The sequence below is a fragment of the Megalops cyprinoides genome, chromosome 21 (assembly GCF_013368585.1).
Source record: "Megalops cyprinoides isolate fMegCyp1 chromosome 21, fMegCyp1.pri, whole genome shotgun sequence".
Classification (NCBI taxonomy): Eukaryota; Metazoa; Chordata; class Actinopteri; order Elopiformes; family Megalopidae; genus Megalops; species Megalops cyprinoides.
The window spans coordinates 18408596-18428919 of record NC_050603.1 but is presented as its reverse complement, the minus strand read 5'-3'; the positions used below and the strand labels follow the sequence as shown (position 1 = coordinate 18428919).

At 43.4% G+C, this 20324-nt stretch overlaps 1 protein-coding gene across 13 annotated transcripts in view; it reads right to left on the bottom strand.

Moving 5' to 3' along the window:
• The window catches only part of LOC118796481 (regulating synaptic membrane exocytosis protein 2-like), a 151274-nt gene that overhangs the window by 42610 nt on the left and 88340 nt on the right, over positions 1-20324 (bottom strand). For 9 of the 13 annotated variants that reach the window (XM_036555367.1, XM_036555372.1, XM_036555374.1 and 6 more), the window contains 6 exons: positions 19776-19914; positions 18556-18657; positions 16951-17019; positions 9891-10073; positions 7365-7474; positions 6199-6231 (listed from right to left, as the gene is read on the bottom strand). In XM_036555367.1, coding sequence (XP_036411260.1) covers positions 6199-6231; positions 7365-7474; positions 9891-10073; positions 16951-17019; positions 18556-18657; positions 19776-19914 — 636 coding nt within the window. The remainder of the gene's footprint in view (positions 1-6198; positions 6232-7364; positions 7475-9890; positions 10074-16950; positions 17020-18555; positions 18658-19775; positions 19915-20324) is intronic. The other 4 variants (XM_036555369.1, XM_036555373.1, XM_036555376.1 and 1 more) reach the window with 4 other exon arrangements.

The window sequence follows — 20324 nt, the reverse complement described above, 5'->3', positions numbered from 1 at the left end:
CCATTGACTTTCCTCTGTTGGTCCTCCCATGTCACTTCTGATGCGAGCCAGAGGGAGAAACAGCAAGTCAGTGTCACACACACCAAGCCAGCGAAGAAACACACGCAAGCAAAGCACCTATACACCCACACACACACAGACACACACAGACACACACACACACACACACACACACACACATACATACATACAAGCAAAGCTGGTCTCTACCCACACTAACACAGCATAAGGAGGCGCATTTCTAGGTCAAAGGCTGTAAAGCAGCTTGTAGTATGCTCTGTTCCTCAAAACTCTTTCATTATAAAGTAACCACGGTGTCAACGGTTTTATCTGTGATAGGATGATGACAAAATATGCCCTACATTTTTTAATATGTAGTAGCTATCTTCTGGCAGTGTTTGTATATGAAGTCATGTCGTAATTGTCAAGCTGAATTTGAATCTGAAAGCAAAGTAATGCTCTCCAATGATTCATCGAACTTCAATTTTCTAGTTATTGACGGTTCGTGGTGCATGACCCTCATAATTAGGAAGACTATGAGTAATGTAAAATTATCCTTTTACTCACTTCTTTTTATATATCTGTGAATTTTTACAATTTACAGACAAGCAGATGAAGTTGTTAGAATGGGCATATGAGAAGGGGGGCTGGCAAATGGCTGAATGAAAAGAAAGGCGCAGAATTCCTTTTCTTCAGCACTCGGCACAGAACAGCTCCCTTCCAGAAAAAAATGTGAGTTTTGCGCCATCTGCAGGCCACTAACTGAAAATATCATTTCATGATCCTTGAAAAAGTCAGAATCTAGCTTTCAGCCTCTTATCGTGGTAAATTTTGAACTGCCAATTAAACAATAAGCTTGTCTCATTGCTAGCATCAAATGCATTCATGCAGGATGCAAAAACAAAACAAATTCAATCATCTAACACTGACAGTCAGTTTCAAAAATGTGGATTAATTTATCTGATTAATGAAATCACTTTTTAGCAAGTCTTGAAATACTTAGTTTGGTAACAGTTCTGTTCTTTAGTTGCTCATTCAAACAAATACCAATGGTGAGCCTGAGATTCTGTTAACAAAAGCATTGTAGCAGAAGGTAGAAAGGGGCAGACCTCTGGTTTTCAACATACTATTATCGGCTGCCCTCTGCCCTCCCTGGACGACATATCTAGATCCCGCTGCCTCAGTAAAATTAAGGCCATCACAGGAGACCCCTCACATCCCGCCTATCACCTGTTTGACCTGTTGCCCTCTGGACGGCGCTTCAGGTCAATCAAGTCCCACACCACCAGACTAACCAATCGCTTCTTCCCCTGGGCCATACGGACTGCTAACAAACACTGACACCCCTCCCCCCCAAACCCTCTACCTCAATACAACTGTGCAATTCCACTGTGCACTTTAAGTAGTTTTTAAAAGGTCATATTATTGCACAAGTTTTTCTTTATATTTCTTTTTATTTACAATGTGTCTTTTTTTTTAATTTGTATTTTATTGTATTTATTGTATTTTATTGTATATTTTGTATATTTTTTTCTATGTCGTGTGCCTTATTTGTATTGTGTTTATATAAATGTTCCACAGTGCGCTGTTGTTGCAGACCACCCACAATTTCGTTGTACCCCCACCGTGCAATGACATTAAGTCTATTCTGATTCTGATTCTGATTCTACTCATGCAAGGTATGTACAGTTCATACTCAAGCTCTCATCGACTAACAGAGTAAGTCCGGCTAGGGCCTGCTCTAATCTACCTTACAGCAACATATGTTGGGCAAGCCACTCAAACCCAGACATACCGCTGCAGGCTTCAGCACATCTCTATACTACTACGCTAATCACTACGCTAATGCTACATGATGTTACAGGAACTTGCCTTTTTTTGCACTAACAGGCTTCACCTCACATTCTACAGGCGGAACCGGAGTTTTCTCCACACTTTCCTCACGTGGAAGCTTAGGTTTCTCCACACTTTCCGCATGTGGAACCTTAGGCTTCTCCACACTTTCTGCACGTGGAACCTTAGGTTTCTCCACACTTTCCGCATGTGGAAGCTTAGGTTTCTCCACACTTTCCGCATGTGGAACCTTAGGTTTGTCCACACTTCCCGCACGTGGAAGCTTAGGGTTCTCCATGTTTTCCGCACATGGAACCTTAGGTTTTTCCACACTTTCCGCATGTGGAACCTTAGACTTCTCCACACTTCCATCACGTGGAAGCTTAGGTTTCTCCATGCTTTCCACACGTGGAACCTTAGGTTTTTCCACACTTTCCCCACGTGCAATCTTAGGCTTCTCCACACTTCCATCACGTGGAAGCTGAGGCTTTTCCACACTTTCCCCACGTGGAACCTTAGAGTTCTCCATACTTTCCCCACGTGGAACCTTAGACTTCTCAACACTTTCCCCACGTGGAACCTTAGGTTTGTCCAAACTTTCCCCACGTAGAACCCTAGAGTTCTCCATACTTTCCGCACGTTGAACCTTAGGTTTCTCCACACTTTCCCCACGTGGAACCTTAGGCTTCTCCACACTTCCCTGGTGTAGAAGCTGAGGCTTCTCTACACATTCCCCATGTGGAACATTAGAGTTCTTAACACTTTCCAGATGTGGAACCTTAGGCTTCTCCATACTTTCCCCATGCGGAACCTGAGGCATCTCCACATAGCCTTAATGGTGTTTGGAAAAAGACAGTGAAATTAAGAAGGGGAGAGAACTGGAATTGAACAACACCAGGGGGGCACAACGCGCGCACACACACACACACACACACACACACATACACAGAATTTGGCTGTCAGCCATTAGGGCAGAAAATATATAACTTAAGGTTTATATTCTACATAATCTAAATACTACATTACTGTCATTGATGGCATTTAAGCCATATTTAAAATTTAACTGAACTCAGATGGATTTCAGTCTGTGCCAGTTATTGCTAACAATAACAGGTTCAAGCGAAGCACACATTCAAAGGCTGTGACAAGGATACATGGAGACTATGATCCCTAACATTACAGGACATACATAGTAAGCATATACAAGACACACTCATTCACTAAGGTTCCCTATGACATAAGGTTCACCTCATCTGGGGAAATGGAACATAGGATTCCAGCAATTGTTCTTTTAATTTCACAGTGATACAGATTCTAATCAGATAAGGTGGATCCTATTGGAAAACCTCACAGAAGGGGTGCTAAAATTGAACCCTTGTGTGTTTTGTGCGCTACTTTTTGCACCAATCAATGCCCCTGGTGTAGTTAGTTAATTGGCCACATTCATCTCCCATCTCCCTATCCATCTCCCAGACCACACTGCAACACGGCAATTAGTGGGTGTAGGGCACATATATGAACCCAGGGGCTTGAGGCTTTGGTTATGAAACAGAGCACATGACAAGCTCATCATACATGTCTGAGCAAACTGAAATCAGCATGCACACGGTCCTCCAGAGATTTAGTATGTCACCACTGCTTTACTGAATGAGGGAGGCTCAGAGTAACTGGCCATGAATGAGAGAGGAGAGGAGAGAGAGAGTGAGAGAGAGAGAGAGTCTGCTGGAAACTCCTGTCTTTGCCAGTTCTGCCTGGACGGTAGTCAAGGCCTAAAGCAACGATGCCAGAAAGGCTAATGAGCGAAACTCTGCTCCGTTATAACCCTGTCCAAACAGAGCTGCAACCAATCAATGGCTGGCTCATCCTTCACTGTAACTTTCCTTTCAAATATAAACTGCGGCCAGAGAGAGGCAGCTTTTATAAGGAGCTAATTAAATGAATCCCCATGAGAGAAAGTCTTACTTCCTTTGAAGAGATGAAAGAAAAAAACAAAGCATAAATGCTTTCTAATTTAAATTTGCTTTGTAAATGTTAATATTAACTAATTAAGTAACATTTTTTTCACAATTCAGTCAAAACGTTTCCATTTCTACCTCTGATATTTCAGTCAATGTAAAACACTACCATACAAATCTAGCATTAAAAGGTAAAAATGTTGCATTTACAATTATATTATCAAATTCCTATTAGCATGAGGCTACACTCATGGCCCACTGACTAAGAGTCCAGTACTCTCACAGCAGCTCCACACTGCTGCACTGGGGGTCAGTGAGGCAGTGCGGGGTCGGTTACCGTTTCCAGCAGGGGGAGGTGATGGCGGATGGTGACGGTGATGGCGAGGGTTAAGGCTCTGCCCATGCTGAGGCACACCTGGCTCTGAGGCCTGTTGTGGGCGGGGTTGAGGGGGCTGGGGCTTCTCCCTTGTGCGTGCTGTGGGCGGGGTTAGCGAATGTGGGAGATGGTTACAAACACTTGACAGACACAGGACAATGAGTATGCACCAGAGAACGAATGAGGGTCAGGGGAAGGTTCAGCCAGTTGACATGTGTCTAAACACAGCTAAACACAGCTTTACATTGTGGCTTAATGGGGTAACTGTGCTTAATGGGGTTGGATTACCCACCAACTGGTTCAGTGCTCTTCTTCATTTACAGGTATAAGCTAACAGAAGGGAATGGGGCGGTGTCCATGAAAGTATAACCTTGTGGCTGTATGTCATCAACCACTCCATCTGCTCCAACCAATCCCCAACAATCACCATGACGACTGGCCAATCCCAGTTTCTGAGAGCAGACTATCACAACTGGCAACTCTTTGGATGGCACCAGGGACAGCACTGTCATGTGATGAGGTCCAGATTTCTGAAGAGTACCCCTGGCCTCCAACATTCAAAGCACACTGAATTATTAAACCCTTGGCCTTCACTGTCAAAGCTGTGGCACTGAACTATCACTCGCTTATATGGCCAACCGTGCCATTGAGAATATCAAAAGAATTTCAATGCATTTTAGGCTATTGGAACTGTGCTCAATCAAGGTTCACTCTCTCTACCGCGGCATTGTACAAGACAGTCGCAGAGTTGTCATTCATGCTCCCTGGCAGAGATGAAAGGGTTCAGAAAGAGCTTTGACAAGGCCTTTTTAGAGGCCTTTTTTTTTCTCCCTCTCAGTTTGTTTTTATATAGCACATTCATGGTCCCTGCTCTCACAGTATCTAAAGCACAGAAACCTTCACCTGCGATTCTGTACTCTGCATAAGGCTCTGTAATGCCACTCAGAATATATAGTGAAGTTAAACCAGCAAGACAGGTATGTACAGTGAAAATGTGAATCCAGCTCATCAACCCACATGGAAATGAAATGTACCTTATTTTCACCGGAATAGAATAAAGCCTTCCATCTAATATTAGATACTGAGGCACCCTAAAGGGACACGAAAGAACTGGAACTTTCCTCCGGCTGGAACTACAGCTGTTGCGGTTTTAGGATGAGAGTGGTTTGAGTTTTTGCCATCTCAGCCAGACCTTTTTATAGTGACCCCGATACTACTTTGATTTCCAAACACTTATTTTCAGACTTAAAAAGTATTATCTTCAAGTCAGTGCAAAAGTGTGGTACAGGTCTGAAAGATTTTCCAATTATGGAATGGCTGTTGGGGGGGGGGGGGGGGGTGATAGTTCTGAACTGGCACTACATGATAAAGTACATTATTCTGCACAAACCTATTTTTTATCCCTCATTCTGAATGGAATGTCAGTAATGATCGATTTCACTGGGGTGGTTACTGAAGATTACTCAAAAGCCTTCGGATCAATTGACCCTGAGGGTGCATCACGCTAACCTCCAATTCATACTTTCATCTGTTTTTCACTTTTGCGCGTTACCTTCCCCCAGCCCTAAGCAAACACACAAATACATATATACTTTATCAATGCTAATACCATAAAAGGCCAGCAAAAATGAAACCATGCTGCCGGGACTCTTTGGCTTCGTAATTCGCCTCAACAGATCGCAAAAATAACTGCTAAACTGGAACGACACAGTCAAAAACTATGAAGTGACACATGAGGGCAAACTATTTCTACACAAAGGCAACTGAGAAAAAAGCTGTTTTCGACTAAAATAAAAAAAGAAGAAAACAAAAACACAAAGAAGACAAAGCCGTGAATATACACTTAGCAAATCACAAGAGGGACGAACCACAACAGACGTCACTTGGTTTCATGGGCCGAGGAGTGAAAACTAGCTAATGAGAGCCAGGATGAAACCAGGTAACGCCCATTGTGGGCGGGTTTACTGTCGCAGGGCGGGCCTTGAACAGGGCCCCGCCTCTGCAAGAATAAACCCCGACTGAGGGACTACAGACCTTCAAAAGGCTCTGTTCCTTGGTCTCCATCTTCTGGGAAGGAGTAGAAAAAGGAACCAAGCAGAGATGTTAAATGAAACTGTTCATGGACATCTGCTCATAACAGCACTGCATTTAACATTGGTTTCAGTGGAGGCAACTGTGGCACCTCCAGTGAGAAGGGCACATGCATACCCACAAGACTAGTGACGTGTAATGAACAGCTTGTATCTTTCGTGATGAATCCTGGGCATATTCCAAACCGATGCCTCTTTCTAATGGCTTGATGGGACTGAATTGATGCCTATTGTCTCATTATTTCAGTTCCATGTGAGTACTTCATTAAATACATTTACATTACATTATTGGCACTTAGCTGATGTTCTTATCCAGAGTGAAGGACACATGTGTAATTTTTACACATTATGCATTACATTATATTTTACATTATTTTATATTCTAACATAATATGATATTATATATTATGTATTGTATAATTTTATGTTATACAGCTGGATATTTACTGAGGCAATTGTGGGTTAAGTACCTGGCCCAAGGGTACAGCAGCAGTGCCACCAGCAACCTTTCGGTTACAAGCCCTGCGCGTTAACACTGTGATACACTGCTGCCCCAAATAATTGGATCAATTATTGTGTCAAACTAATTCAGGTGACTCAGTCTGACTAATGAAATGCTGTGTATCTCACATACATCATTTCGCATACATAAATTTCGCAGAATTCCTTGTCCAATTAAGTGATTAAATGCCCAGATAGAAGAAAAACCAGAGACATCTCCAGCACTCCATTATCAGGGCTGTCTTAGCCCTTTCACATACTGTATCAGTACTTCTGAAGCAGGGTCACAGGCAGACTGCTTCTGTAGTCAGTTTTATGAATTGTAATGCTCATAAAAACTGATAGCAACAAAAATTTTCAAAAGCAAGTGGCAAAAACACAGCATGCCCTGCATCAAAACAAAGGGGATATGTCAAATGTAGTGACAAAGAGTAGTGGGTACAGCAGACTTTCCTCTGTAAAATCTCTTTTTCTCTCAACATCACACTCATAAAAATTCTCCTACTGGGAACTAAGTCCAAGCAATCATCTCTTCCCACAGGAACATGGGCCACAGCTCGACCCGTGAAATCTCAAAAAAAAAAAAAAAAAAAAAAATCAGGTACTTACTTCTCTCCAGCGTCCCCTTTGAAGGGAGCTGTGGTAGCTGCCGTCCTCTCCGACCAGACACCGGGGTACTGGTGGGGCTGGTTTGGACCGATCCGCTGCGGGGGTGCGCCCTACGGGACACATAGTGGTTGATGTTGAGTGTGTCGGGTGCAACTCGCCTGCAGGGGATCCCTCACAAACGCAACCTATTTTTTTTATTCATGGTCCAATAAAAAAATACAACAACAAAAAATCCACAGTAGCGCTGTGTCAAGGGAGAAGATGATTTTTTTGACTGTAACACAAACAACAACACAGAATCACATTTGGCACAGGTTGGCAAGTACCAGCAGAATTTCTTAATGATGCCAAAAGCAAGAGCTGATATGCGTAAACTGAAAAGAAAAAAAAAAAAGGATTGTATCAATTGTAGATATATGCTGGTTCACATATATACAAATCTGTACAATCCTTGTCATGTGCAACCATCAGGGTGCTCCTTGGTTTTTTAGCATACTCAAAGCCAGTCAACCATTAGGCATGTTATCTCTGTGGAATGACTGGCTTAGTTATTTAATATGTTTTACTGGAGACCATTTGAACAGTGATTGCATGACCATGGCCGCATGTCTGAGACCGATATATTAGCCCTATTAGTCCTGGTGGTGCACCAGGTTTCGCCCATTCACGTGTTGTAGGAACATTCTCTTAACTTCAGTGCAACTTCTAATTCAACCACGGACAAGTACTGACGATGCAATCACCCTATCCACCACATGTTACTAGATGCTGTGTAGCCATCATTTGTAAAGAAGACATTATCTAAGAAAAAATTTTAAAATATTTGTCCTTTATAAAATGACAGCAGAGCTTGTTATCTGAGATGACCCCCCACCCAATTACGTTTGTGTGGAGGTCACTGAAGTGTGAAAAACGTGCATAAGCACATCTCTTCTGGAACGGAAAGGTGACAGTAAGAACTCAATGTAATGTCTTAGCACGCAACATCACTTATGTATGGTCATGAAAGCACTTCTATTCAGAAAACTATAAAAGTAGAGCAGCATCTAACAGTTACACACACAAACACACGCACAGTCTTACTTTATACATCAAAACATATATATGTACTTTACAGTACATATATATATATATATATATATATATACCAAAAAAATAAAATATATAAAATAATACCCAATTTAAAATATAAAGTAAACCACCTTACGTATTATGCTGTTTATGCCTAGGTCCGCTTTAAACAGCAAACCTCTGCCCACCTGTAGCTAAGATGTGGTGAGTCCATTTTTTTCACAGTGGTAAGTGAATTATGAAGTAAATACTGTATATTGAGAAACTTTTTCAAGTTAAAAATGTAATGAATGACTATGCTCTTAGTATGGATCATACAATCAATTACATCAAATGCAATAAAGCATAGTATTAACAAACTAACGTTATTTTTATTATTAGCATTCCTGAAATTACAAAGTGCTACTGAATTGTTGGGGTTAATTAGTGAAAAGTAGATGAAAATTTCAATTAAACAATGTAATAGGCAATTACCTCAGCTTTAATATATGCCTCGTGTTTTTAGGAGGAAAACGGAACACAGTATAGCAGCACTCTACAGTTCAACTCCACATGTCATAGTTGATACATGTGTCATGTGTCCAGTAGGAAACAGGCAGTGGTTGAGAGCATTTCTAACTGGCGTGCTCATGAGAAAAAACATGACACATGAAGTAAACCACGATCTTGCAGTACAACCACCTTCATAGCACCTTTTCAGTGAAGCATTTGGCTTTGCTTTGCTTGATTCGAGTGAAAAGAGAACAGAGCAAGTCTGGATTCAGGCTGGACCATTTACCCATAATTCTCTTAAAATAAACAGACAACAATCAACACCCTCCGGCAGCGTTTCCGCAGTCCAGGCTTTGATATCAGTGGAACATCAAGAGTATTAGTCATTCTCTGAACAACGGTTACACATTTGGCACATAGTATGGGTTGCTCATCTCGTCAAACGGTCTCAAAAGGCATTATGAAGTCTGCGACAAGGGGGATGTCGAATGTGAAAGGCTTGCAGTTGACTGGCTATGCTGCAAGAGAAGAGTGAGTAGCCACAAGTGTCTAAACACAGGACGCAGGTTTAGACACCCAGATAATTGCTGATGGGGCACGGAAAACAAACAAACAAAAAGCAAAAATCGACCAACAACCAAAAAAAAAAAAAAACAAAAAACAAAGATGCTGTTAATTATTTAACAACAATGTTAGTAAAGAAAGAACAATGACAGCCCCACACCATTATATCCGGTTCGGAATATAAGTAGTGTGTCTAAAACAAAAAGACGTTAGTATCTACCAGCTCTACTGTATGTGTCTAATCTACACATGGAAACAGAGGTACGGCACGGTCACTATAGGAGAAAACAAAAAGGTGAGCGGGGGGGTACTGCGTGAAGGGGGAGCAGGAGGGGCGGAGAAAGGGGAGGGGGGGGGTGCGGCTGAATTAGTCGGGCTGTTGTGATTCGTCTGGGTCACCTCGTTAAGGCGGGTGAGGGAGGGGCGGATCTTCCGGACGGTAAGGACGGCATGGACCTCATGTGGTTGGAGTCGGGGCGCTCTGTGGACCGGGAGCGGGAGGCGGAGGGGCGCTCCAGCGCCGGCCGCTGGTCCGCCGACCGGGACCTGTGATACTCAGGCCTGTCCAGGCCTCTGCAATGCCTGCAATGTTATTCAGAGAACCCACTCAGTGCCACCCGGGACCTGGGGGGGGGGGGGGGGGGGGGGCAGAGGCAGCAGAACACATGAGAAAGCAGTGGGCGGGAAAGGGCGGGGGGGCGGACCTGACCCGCACGGCATCGACCTCGGGCGGGGAGGGGAATTATGGGAGATCAGAAAGACACACTGGCTACATTCCAAGGTTATCTCTTAAGCCTTCAGGGAATGACCACTCATTCCAGGTCCCACAATGACTGGGTAAAGGGCTCTGGAACGCACCTTAGAATCATCATCAGTACCATTACCTTCATGTTCACCAGAGAACAAGGGCAAATTACAAATCCCCTATCAGACGTTCTGGTACTGCAGATTTGCATGTAGTGTTATTTCCCCATTTATTTTCTGTCAGTGTGCAGATTTACAAATTAGTCACATAATAACTGTGCATTAAAAAGCCTAATAAATGTGGTGTCAGCAATCTATTTACTAACAAACACAATGAATGTTGAGTTGAATGAACATTTCTGTTGATTAACGTAGACTATCAAAATGGTAGTTAGTTGTCCCAAAGATACATCTCTTCACAATGTTTTTGTGGTCACTTCCTACTTCCCAATAGTGGGAAAGGCCTAACTGTGGAATGTAGCCCTTGTCTCTCCAAACTTGGAGGGGGAGGGGGGGCTCACATGAGACATTGCGCGAGAAGTGGGCAGTTGGACAGTTAGAGGCGTGTCCCTGTAGCAGCTGTAAAGAGATCTCAGACTGGTTAACCTTGGACCTGTGGCATATGCTGTAGAGTACTGACAGTGCAGACACAATCAGACCAAATATCACACCATCCGATAATACATCACCCTACAGAGGTGCACACGGCCACGGCATACTTTCATGGCCTCACTTGGACATTCCCATTAAACATGCTGCGAGCGTAAACAGGTTTTTAGGTCGGCGACAACATAAGGCGCGGCACAGAGACGGGTTTTTTGGCGTGCTCAGCAGTCTGTGCTGGAGGATGACACCGCAGATCTCCCGTTGCGGGAGTTCTGCTCCCGCCCTCCGAGGAGCTGCGAGGACGAAAACGGGGGAGCATCCGCTGCGGAAATGGAGCAAGACCCAGATTAGAGAGCAGACGTGAGGAGCGAAGAAGGAACGGAAGAGAGAGGCGTCAGCTCCTGAGGGACAGGACCTAAAGATACAGCTTCTTTTCACATTGCAAACAGGCTCTCGGTCACTTAAACAGCCTAAAAATATTATGACACCATAGGCAACTGAAAATAAATACGGCAGACAGACAGTGTATGCAAATACATACTTCATACACACACATAAAAATATATATCAACTCATGTCCTTGTCTGGGTGTGTAATTATCACAGTGATCGTAAATCAGATATGGCCCATGTGAGTATTACATGGTTGCAACTGGATACACAAAAAGAGCAAATACAAATAAAAAGTCGTGTGAAACACACAAAAAGTCATTTGAAACTCACCTTCCACTGCAAACAGTTTATAAAGCAGTAATACATAAGATCCTCTAGGGGCAGCATGCAACAGTTTGAACCCCTTGATGTGGAAACACATTTGAGCTTCAAGAATAAGCTGTAAACTCAAATCAAACTGAATCAAACTGGCAGGAAGTGTACACTGCAATACCACAACTGCAAAGGCTCCTCATTGTAGTCATTGCTATCATTGTCATTGTAATTGGCTGGGAGGTGGGGTCTCGGCCAGAGATGAATGAATGGTCATGGGTAGGTGGAGCAGGTAGGATGTTCCGGATGCACTGTGCTGTGCTGTGTAAAAACTACTCCTCACCCTCAGATCTGTGTGTAAGGTTTGTCTGCATGTGCCCTGTGTTTGCACTTCAGAGGGGTGCTGGAAACCCCTTTTTGTAACTAATCACCCCCCTTTCAGTTTTCTTTCAGAAAGGTAATCGCTCCATTTTCAACATCATACAAATTCCCAGCTCGACTGTTAAGCTCTGTAAGATCTTCAGGGAAACTGATTCAGTCTGGCGTTGTTGGCAAGGACAGCGTTTGCAGATTCAACAGCGGCCACACAATTAAGGAGAGCTGTTACAGGTGTTAGGTGCCAAGCGCTTGTTAGAGTGAGACAGCAAGCACAAACTGGGCGGAAAAGTTGTCCAGCAACGGCTCAGCCTTCAGCCCAAAATTAAACAGTCAAAAAGAACTTTAGTAGTAGCCAAGGGAAGCTATTGACTGTGACGTGCAGGTGACACATTATCTGTCCTGTGTCTTGACCAACAGCATCAATCTACTGATGTCAACAAGAGAAGAGGAAGCAGTCCTATTAATGCCGGTATTTTCAAGGAATTGCATACCTCTTGCCATTCACTGGATGTTTGGATCCATTAAATGCTTATTATCATGACTCAGACGCTAATGAGAGATGCTAACTTGCTGTGTGCTTTGTTTTGGCCCCGTACTAGAGGCTACAAATAAGGAAAATTCAGCCCTGTTTCACTGCACTGCCTTGTCCAGTTACTACCTTCTCGTTGGGGGACTACAATACCCATGAACACTGTGCTCCATACTAACTGATTACCTCATATCCTGTTCCAGGGGCTCTGGGTCTGAAGGTAACTCAGGTGCATTCTCCTCTCTTTGCATGCAAATGATAAAGCGCACCCATAAAAAAATAATTACTTCAAGCTCAAAACCCTGGGAAATCCCCTGATAAATTGAGCAGTTTACAGTCCATGAGCTATGTGATCCATGCAGATAAACTGAAAGGTTCATCCTTATGGATATTGAGACCCCTATTTACTGTACTGGATGTAAAAATCTTGCAACTGGAATTGGTTTAAAGAGCAAAAGTTGTATGACATACTGTCATATGATGTACAGTAGGCCCCTTATAGCTCAATATATTCATGACCCCATGTGACATAAATTAAATATAACTGCAAATTGGGCTCGGAAATGAGCCCAATTTGCAGGTCAGATCTCCCTAATAATTTCTGCACCAAACTCTTAGTCTGCTATAAACTATGTTAGTTGGTTATTTAGTTCATTTACTGGAAATGTGAACAGTCAGTATACTCTCAGAGCTAACTGTACAACCCTGCAGGTTGTTGAGGGGTCGGATGGGTTTAATTTATACCTTTACATTGGACTACAGAAACAACCCATTTTCATGACACTAGAGCCAAAATGATTCACGTAATTTGTATCATTACACTAATATTTACCTGTGATTGTTCAAGAATGTATACATTAATGTAATGTGCATCGATGACTATTCACTCATGTATAAAACTGCACTAATTTATAGCAGTGGCCACTCACTAACACATACAACACAATCTATACTAATCTATAGTAGCCACTTCACTAATAATACGAATACATTGAGCTATACTAGAAACCATCCTCTATATATGTGCCACTACAGAAAACTACTGTGCCAGCTATTCACTACCATGTACCTTTCAGTGTCAGTGGAAGGCTCAATCTCTATCCTCGGGCATGTCCTGCTAAATAAACCACCAATTCCAGGCCTTTGTCATTTCAGTGTACAGTAGTGAAACATGGTTCGCAGGGAAAGGAGAGTTTTTTGAAGTGAATTTTTTAGTACTACTAAAAAATACTGGCTCAACATCCACATAGCTATCTATGAAAATGGATTGCATATTGCATGAAGACTAGGACAAGTATTGCAATAAAAATTTAAAACACTTGACAACGAATTACAGTCCTTTAAATTGTTACATAGTGTGTAAATTGTTCAGATACATATAATCATCTTAGAAAAGCAGTTTGTTTTAATTATAGATAATCATTACCATGCCATGGGTTACTGGCGGTTATTATGATTTTAATATCACTATCAAATGCTAATTATCATCATCAAGACCCTTATGAAGGGTGCGTTAAAGACAGTGGTGGAAGATAACAGCTAATTTCATCTGAGGGCCTATGTATATCTGTCCTGCAATAACTCATCAACAGTATCATTTTAAAACTAAGTCTGGTGATCTGAAGCAGCAGAAAACTCTTTAAAATGGAAACATGGCTGACTGACAGCTCACATCCAGTGCTAGTTAGTTTCATTGGGTGGGACTTGGTACATTAGCATGAGTGTGTGATAGTTTGGGCTGGCTAAGAAGAGGAAGCACGCCTTTATTATTCACAGACTAGGAACTACAACATTTATAGCTCAACTCTGGAATCATTCTATCGCTGTTTGATTAGAGATGGGCCGGTATTTATTGTCAGGGGAAGTCACAGATCCAATGTAGCATGATGCTACATACTGTCCTTCAGTAATTACGACTAATTACTACTATCCAAGCCCATCTTTGTAAATGTATTTATGAAAAAACCAAACACTGTCTTGGTTAACTGCCCTTGTAGAAATTTGAATTGGGAAGGAATTATTAAAATTACTGTAGTAATGAGATGTGTACAGTCTACAGCAAAAACATTTCCCTAAAAGTCAGCCATCCCACTGACACAAGCAGCTACTCTATGGTGGCCACTACACAACTGCCATCTAAGAGCACTTACCCGTAGCTCTCACTGGTGCCATTCATAACATGATTCGACCACTGGTTATGGACATGACTAGGGCCATTGTAATATCTTTGAAGAGAGAATATCAAAAGTTAGACCTAACTACTGAAACTATAGCTGAAAAAAAAATCCAAATTCCCATTCCAAATGACTACATTAATTCTTAAAAATTTAAAGGGCTTGCAGTAAACCGCTTTTATTCATTATCCCCATCTACATACCTTGTGTCAAACTACTTCTAGCTACTTCTAATGTATGAACATAAATCAGGTCACATACTGCGAAACAGAGTCAAAGCAGAGCAAAAACAAAATTTAAAACACACACACAAGCCTTCAGAAATAGAAATAAATGGGGACAGATCTCTTCTAAATCTAAAATCTATCCACAGCTAAGGCCTCCAGTGCAGCATATTTCCCATGCGGACGGTACCTTTCAGGTGAATCGTACTGGTCAAAGCAGGCCACGGACTGCCTCCTTTCCCGCCTAACCCTCCTGGATACAGGGCACAGAAAACATACCTCTTGAGTAGGGCAGGGAAATTACCAGCAAACTTTGGCTTCATTTACCCTCCCCCCTCCATAACTGAGCGCCTCAGGCTTCAGGGCTGACCCCCATGCTGACGGTCACTATGGCAGCTGTAACACGGCTGGTTAGTGTTTTTTGAAGGGCTGTTTTTGTTTGAGTACTTGCTTCCTCGTAGCAAGAGCAAAGAGGGGAAGCTATTTTTTTTGGAGTGCGCCAGGATGGCAAGCAGATCAACAAAGCCTTTTCTAGAATCTTTCGCAAGAAACCTGAAGAATGGTGGATGCTCCCTGCAGGGCACAGAGAACGCTACCCTCCTCCAGCATCACAACCACACGCCACTCTCTACTAGTACTAGGAGTAGGAAAGTAAAACAAAGGGTGGCACAAAGGACACCAAATGACTTAGAGGTGACACAGTGCTTACTCAAAACGACAAAAAAGCAACTCTTTAGGAAAAGCTAAAAAAGTTTGTCACCAACACCACCCACACCCTAACTCACCATGCTCTACCAACAGAAATGATGATTATTTTTATACCATCCAGCTCATAGAACAAAGTAAGTCTTTCTGGAACTTTCAGTGGATGACTAGTCATAACAAAGACTGCAAAATGTCACTTCTGGTGATTAGAGGTGGTATAAGTGTAGGAGGAACCTGCCCTAGTGGCTAGGACTCCTACAGAATATATATGGCATGTACAACATACAGTATTTACACTGTATGCTCTGAGTGAAAAATAGATGAAGTGAATCGACAGGCTCCCCCTACTGGACAACTTTTCACCAGGCAAAAACCTACTTGCTGTTTCTCCGTTGGGTGTTAGTGCTAAGGAGGTTATACAGACTTTGCTGCTGTGGTAAAATGCTGCATTTCTGCATTGGAAAGCGCAGCACTTGCCAAAAAGGCTACTGACTTTATTCCTCTTTCTCGTCACAGTACAAAATTGCTTAATTGTGTTTTTTGACTGTCTGTATTCTATGTCAGAGGTTTGAATACAGGAATATTATGAGAAATTAATCCAGATTCCAAAAATTAAAAAATGACTTGAAGAATATGCCAAACTGTATGCAATCATGTACCAGGAGCGATGTGTGGAGTATGAGTGTCTCGAGGCTCAAATGATGCGAGAATGATTTTGATAATGTGTGGATGATGTACAGTCGCGGTATGAAGATCTATGATGTATGTGTCTTTTGAAAAATTTCCCATGAGCCACTGCAGCTCAGGAGGATCACAAGCACACAGCAGCTACTACCTGCTCACATGCTTCACCTGCTCGCTACCAGAGAGGGTGACACGAAAGACACGTCGAAGTGTTAGTAGGCACTACAGTATATGTCTGTCCTCTGTGGGAGAAACATATACCCGGACAAACCACACTGTGCTGTCAATGGCAATGACAGAAGATCAGAGGTCAGGGAGAATTGGGGCAGAATTAGGAGATGGACCCCAGGCACCCAGGGAGAGGACGCTGGTCACAATGTGACTGTACGTTACAGTGACACAACCCTCCTCACAGGAGGTGCACTTTTAAAATACTAGGTGTACTCATCGGTGTAGGGGATGCCTCCTATTGGTCGGGTCAGACCACGGTTGTGGAGTTGTCACAGCAACCTTGCAGTAGACCAATAAGGATCAACTGTGCTAGCAATGCCAGTGCCATTATATCAACACGCTACATCTTGGACGGCACCGTCTACCTACACACTTCAGACAGCTTATAGAGAGGAATGGGGGTGGGGGGGGGGGCACGGTCTGGGGGGGAGGGGTGGGGAATAAACATGCACACTACGTCACACTCAGGTAAAGGTCTACCTGGGTTCCGTGTAATGATGATGGTCGGGCTGGCTGTGTCTGGATCGAGGAGGTAGGGTGAGATAGTGTCTGAGCCCCATGTGGAGAGAACAGAAACAGGGATGAATGGGGCGGAGTGGAGGAGACCGACGGGAGTCACAGAGAGAGAGAGAGAGAGAGATTATGGGGTGGGGCCTCGGACGGGTGGCGAGGATGGGAAGAGATGATATTGGCAGAGACAGGCTCCGCCCCTTCCTTGACTGGCGTGTGGTAAACTACACCTATGAGGACGCGTCATGTTACTGGAAGGAATGATCACCACCACGGCAGCAGCTTGCTAACCCCCATTGTAATGAGCTCTTTTACAGTGGAAACATGGGAATAATGTTAATATTCATGCTCATTGATAAGAGTATCCTGATGGTCCAATCTATGTGTAAATCTATCTATTTTGTGGCCGAACAGTACTATATAGCAAATGCCGTGAATGCTGAGAATCTTTGTTTCAATATCTTGACTCATAGTGGCCTCAGCTACCAAGGTATCACTTTATTTGTACCGGAAGCAAATAAAAAGTTAAGAACATATAAATGAAGTGAATTGATGTTCCACGATGTTATTTTTCAAATTTCAGTTAGAAATATTGACAGGGGCATCAGGGATGAAAATATCTTGTGTTCATCAGCCATCTTCAACGTTTTTTTCGTGAGACACTGGAGACCGCCCAAGAGGTTATGTTAATCTGAAGAACAACTGGCACTTTTTCAAACAATGCTCCCCAGCGTTCAGGACAGTACAGTACATTACTCGTCACCTGTTCTGTTCTCTGTTATTCCCAACGACCAAAAAAGAAATGATTCAATTAAAAACTGCAACACTGTTTGGAGGCCATTGTAACACGCTACTTACAGAGGGACAATGTCTGCTTTTCCCAAGTTTGACTCAGGCTGTGGGCCTCTGAAAAATGACAGTTAACTGGACCAAAGGGAATTAGAGAGACTCCTGCTAAAGGTCTGTCAGCTGTGAGACTGAGTGTTACTGAAACACTCAGATGCTATGAGCGACAAAACAGATACTCTGCCCAGAATGGGGCCAGTCAGAATAATTTAATCAAAATGGAAAGAGCGACTTGCTTGGACAGTTAGTGCTTGAGTGATACGGGCACAGCAAGGAGTGTAACACAATTGTGCAAAGGTTTTGTGTGAAACATGTGGGACTGAGTTAAGAGATTCCTGCTTTCAAAGGACTTTCAGACTCATTTATATAACAATAGCTCTAGGGATTTTGACATTTGACCAAAAATCAAGTTTCAAAATTCATTCATGTAGTCAATCAATGATACCCTGTATATACATATAATGCAGGTGACAGGGAAGTGTTCAGAAATCATAAACTTTCCTTACTGTTTACTGTTGATGATCTGGTGAGAAAAGAAACTGTACAATAGCTTGAAAAAAAGCAACAACAACAGAACTGCCCGGTGTTGAGTAGAGACGGTGTCTGTTTCAGGAGTGTAAAATGCAGAGTGTTGAGCGCGCAGGGGGTCAGAGAGCCAGGTGCCCTGTGTGCAGGCGCTGAGGGGGCCCAGAACGTGAGAGAGCAGGTGTGGGGTGAGAGAGCGTGTACCTGTCAGGGGAGTAGCGGTCCTCCGACGCCCTCTGGCGGTCCATCCTGCTCGTGGTGCCGTACTGCGACGGGCTGCCCCGAGCGCCGTGGTCCAGACTCCGGCTGTGGGACAGAGCGCCAAGGCGTCACTCACTCCATTACATTATGTTACATTATTGGCATTTACCAGATGCTCTTATTCACAGCGACTTCCATTAGTTACAGTTTTTTTTTAACAATGTTATGAGACAATTGCGAATTAAGTACCTTGCCCAAGGGTGCAACAGCAGTCTTCCAGCTGGGAATCGAACCAGCAACCTTTCGGTTACGAGCCTTGCTCTTTCACCACTATGCTACACTGCCGCCACTCAGCTCAGTGCTAGACCCAGTCCCTTCTGCCTTGCTACGGTAATGAACCATGGCTAGGTTCTGGCAACATCACGGTTTACACGGCATCTCATATTTTCCCTTTCCTCTTCCCTTTGTACATAGCTCACAGTGTACACATTAGCTGTTCATACAGCTAGACTTCTATTGAAGTCGTTCATATTTTACTGAATCACTTTGAACAGATGTTGCACAATGCCCCAAACAGATTTAAAAACTACTGCTTTCTGGTTATGAGACAAATTCCCTTACCATTACACCCATATTGACAGCCATGTCTTGGTTTTATTCATGTGTGGGTGACATAATATGTTGATGCAAAGTCAAAACTAAAAAAGTACTTTATTAACTACTATGACTAGGCATACACCAAGTTGTAAGTGTCAACAGTAATACAATATATGCTGTTAATAGGCACCCTGTTGTGACTGGGGAGGATATGGGTTGGAGGCAGCAGTGTGGTGTATTGTTAAGGAGCAGGGCTTGTAACTCAAAGGTTGCCAGCTCCAATCCCAGGAGGGCCACTGCTGTTGTTCCCTTCGGTAAATTGCTTAACCTAGCATGCCTCAGGAAAAATGTCACTCTGGGTAATGCCAAGCAAATATAATGTAACGGTAACCCTGCTCTACTTTCCAGGAGCAACCTGAAGCATATGAATACTCGAGAGCTCACCTATGATGCAAAGGGCATTGACATCTTGCCTTGTCTAATGTACACCCCAAGTGGCACTAATGTCAATGACTACAATGGCATTTACCTGGCATAAATATGCACCATGTAACCCCACCCCTCCCAAGCAACGAAATCCCTGACCTCTCTGGCACTGAGCATGTGCACTCGAGCACGGCGGCTACCTGTGTGGAGGGGGGACGCTGGGCGAACGCGACCGGACCCGGTTCATCTCCGCCGACCGGGAGCAGTGGTTGGACGACATCACCTGCTCCGGAACGGACAGCGTGGAGCTCTGCAGATCCCTGCCGTTGTGCCTGTAATCTGTGGAGCGTCACATGGGCAGGGAGGGAGGGGTACGTCAATAAAAACAACAACAACAAAAAACTCCTCAGGTCCTCCGGGCAGAGTGACCGTCCCCCATGTCCTGGGGCTCTGCCACCAACAGAGGGTGCCATACATGATCTGCATGCATACTGTGAGAAGATAACCCACCTACTGTTATAAGTACTAACACTCTCTTCTCAACCTGAATTACTGTATCATTGGTTTGGATGGCTTGGGTATGAGCCAAAATCAATGGGGAAAAAGAGAGGACTGAGAAGAGGAGGGGTGTCCCTGATGTGCTGAAGAACTGCCTTCTGAAGCCAGAGGGGCATGACCAGAATTCTGAAAAGATGAGAGGGTTTTCTGTCCAATAGGAGAGGGCATGCACAGTGCAATCTACTCTCTGC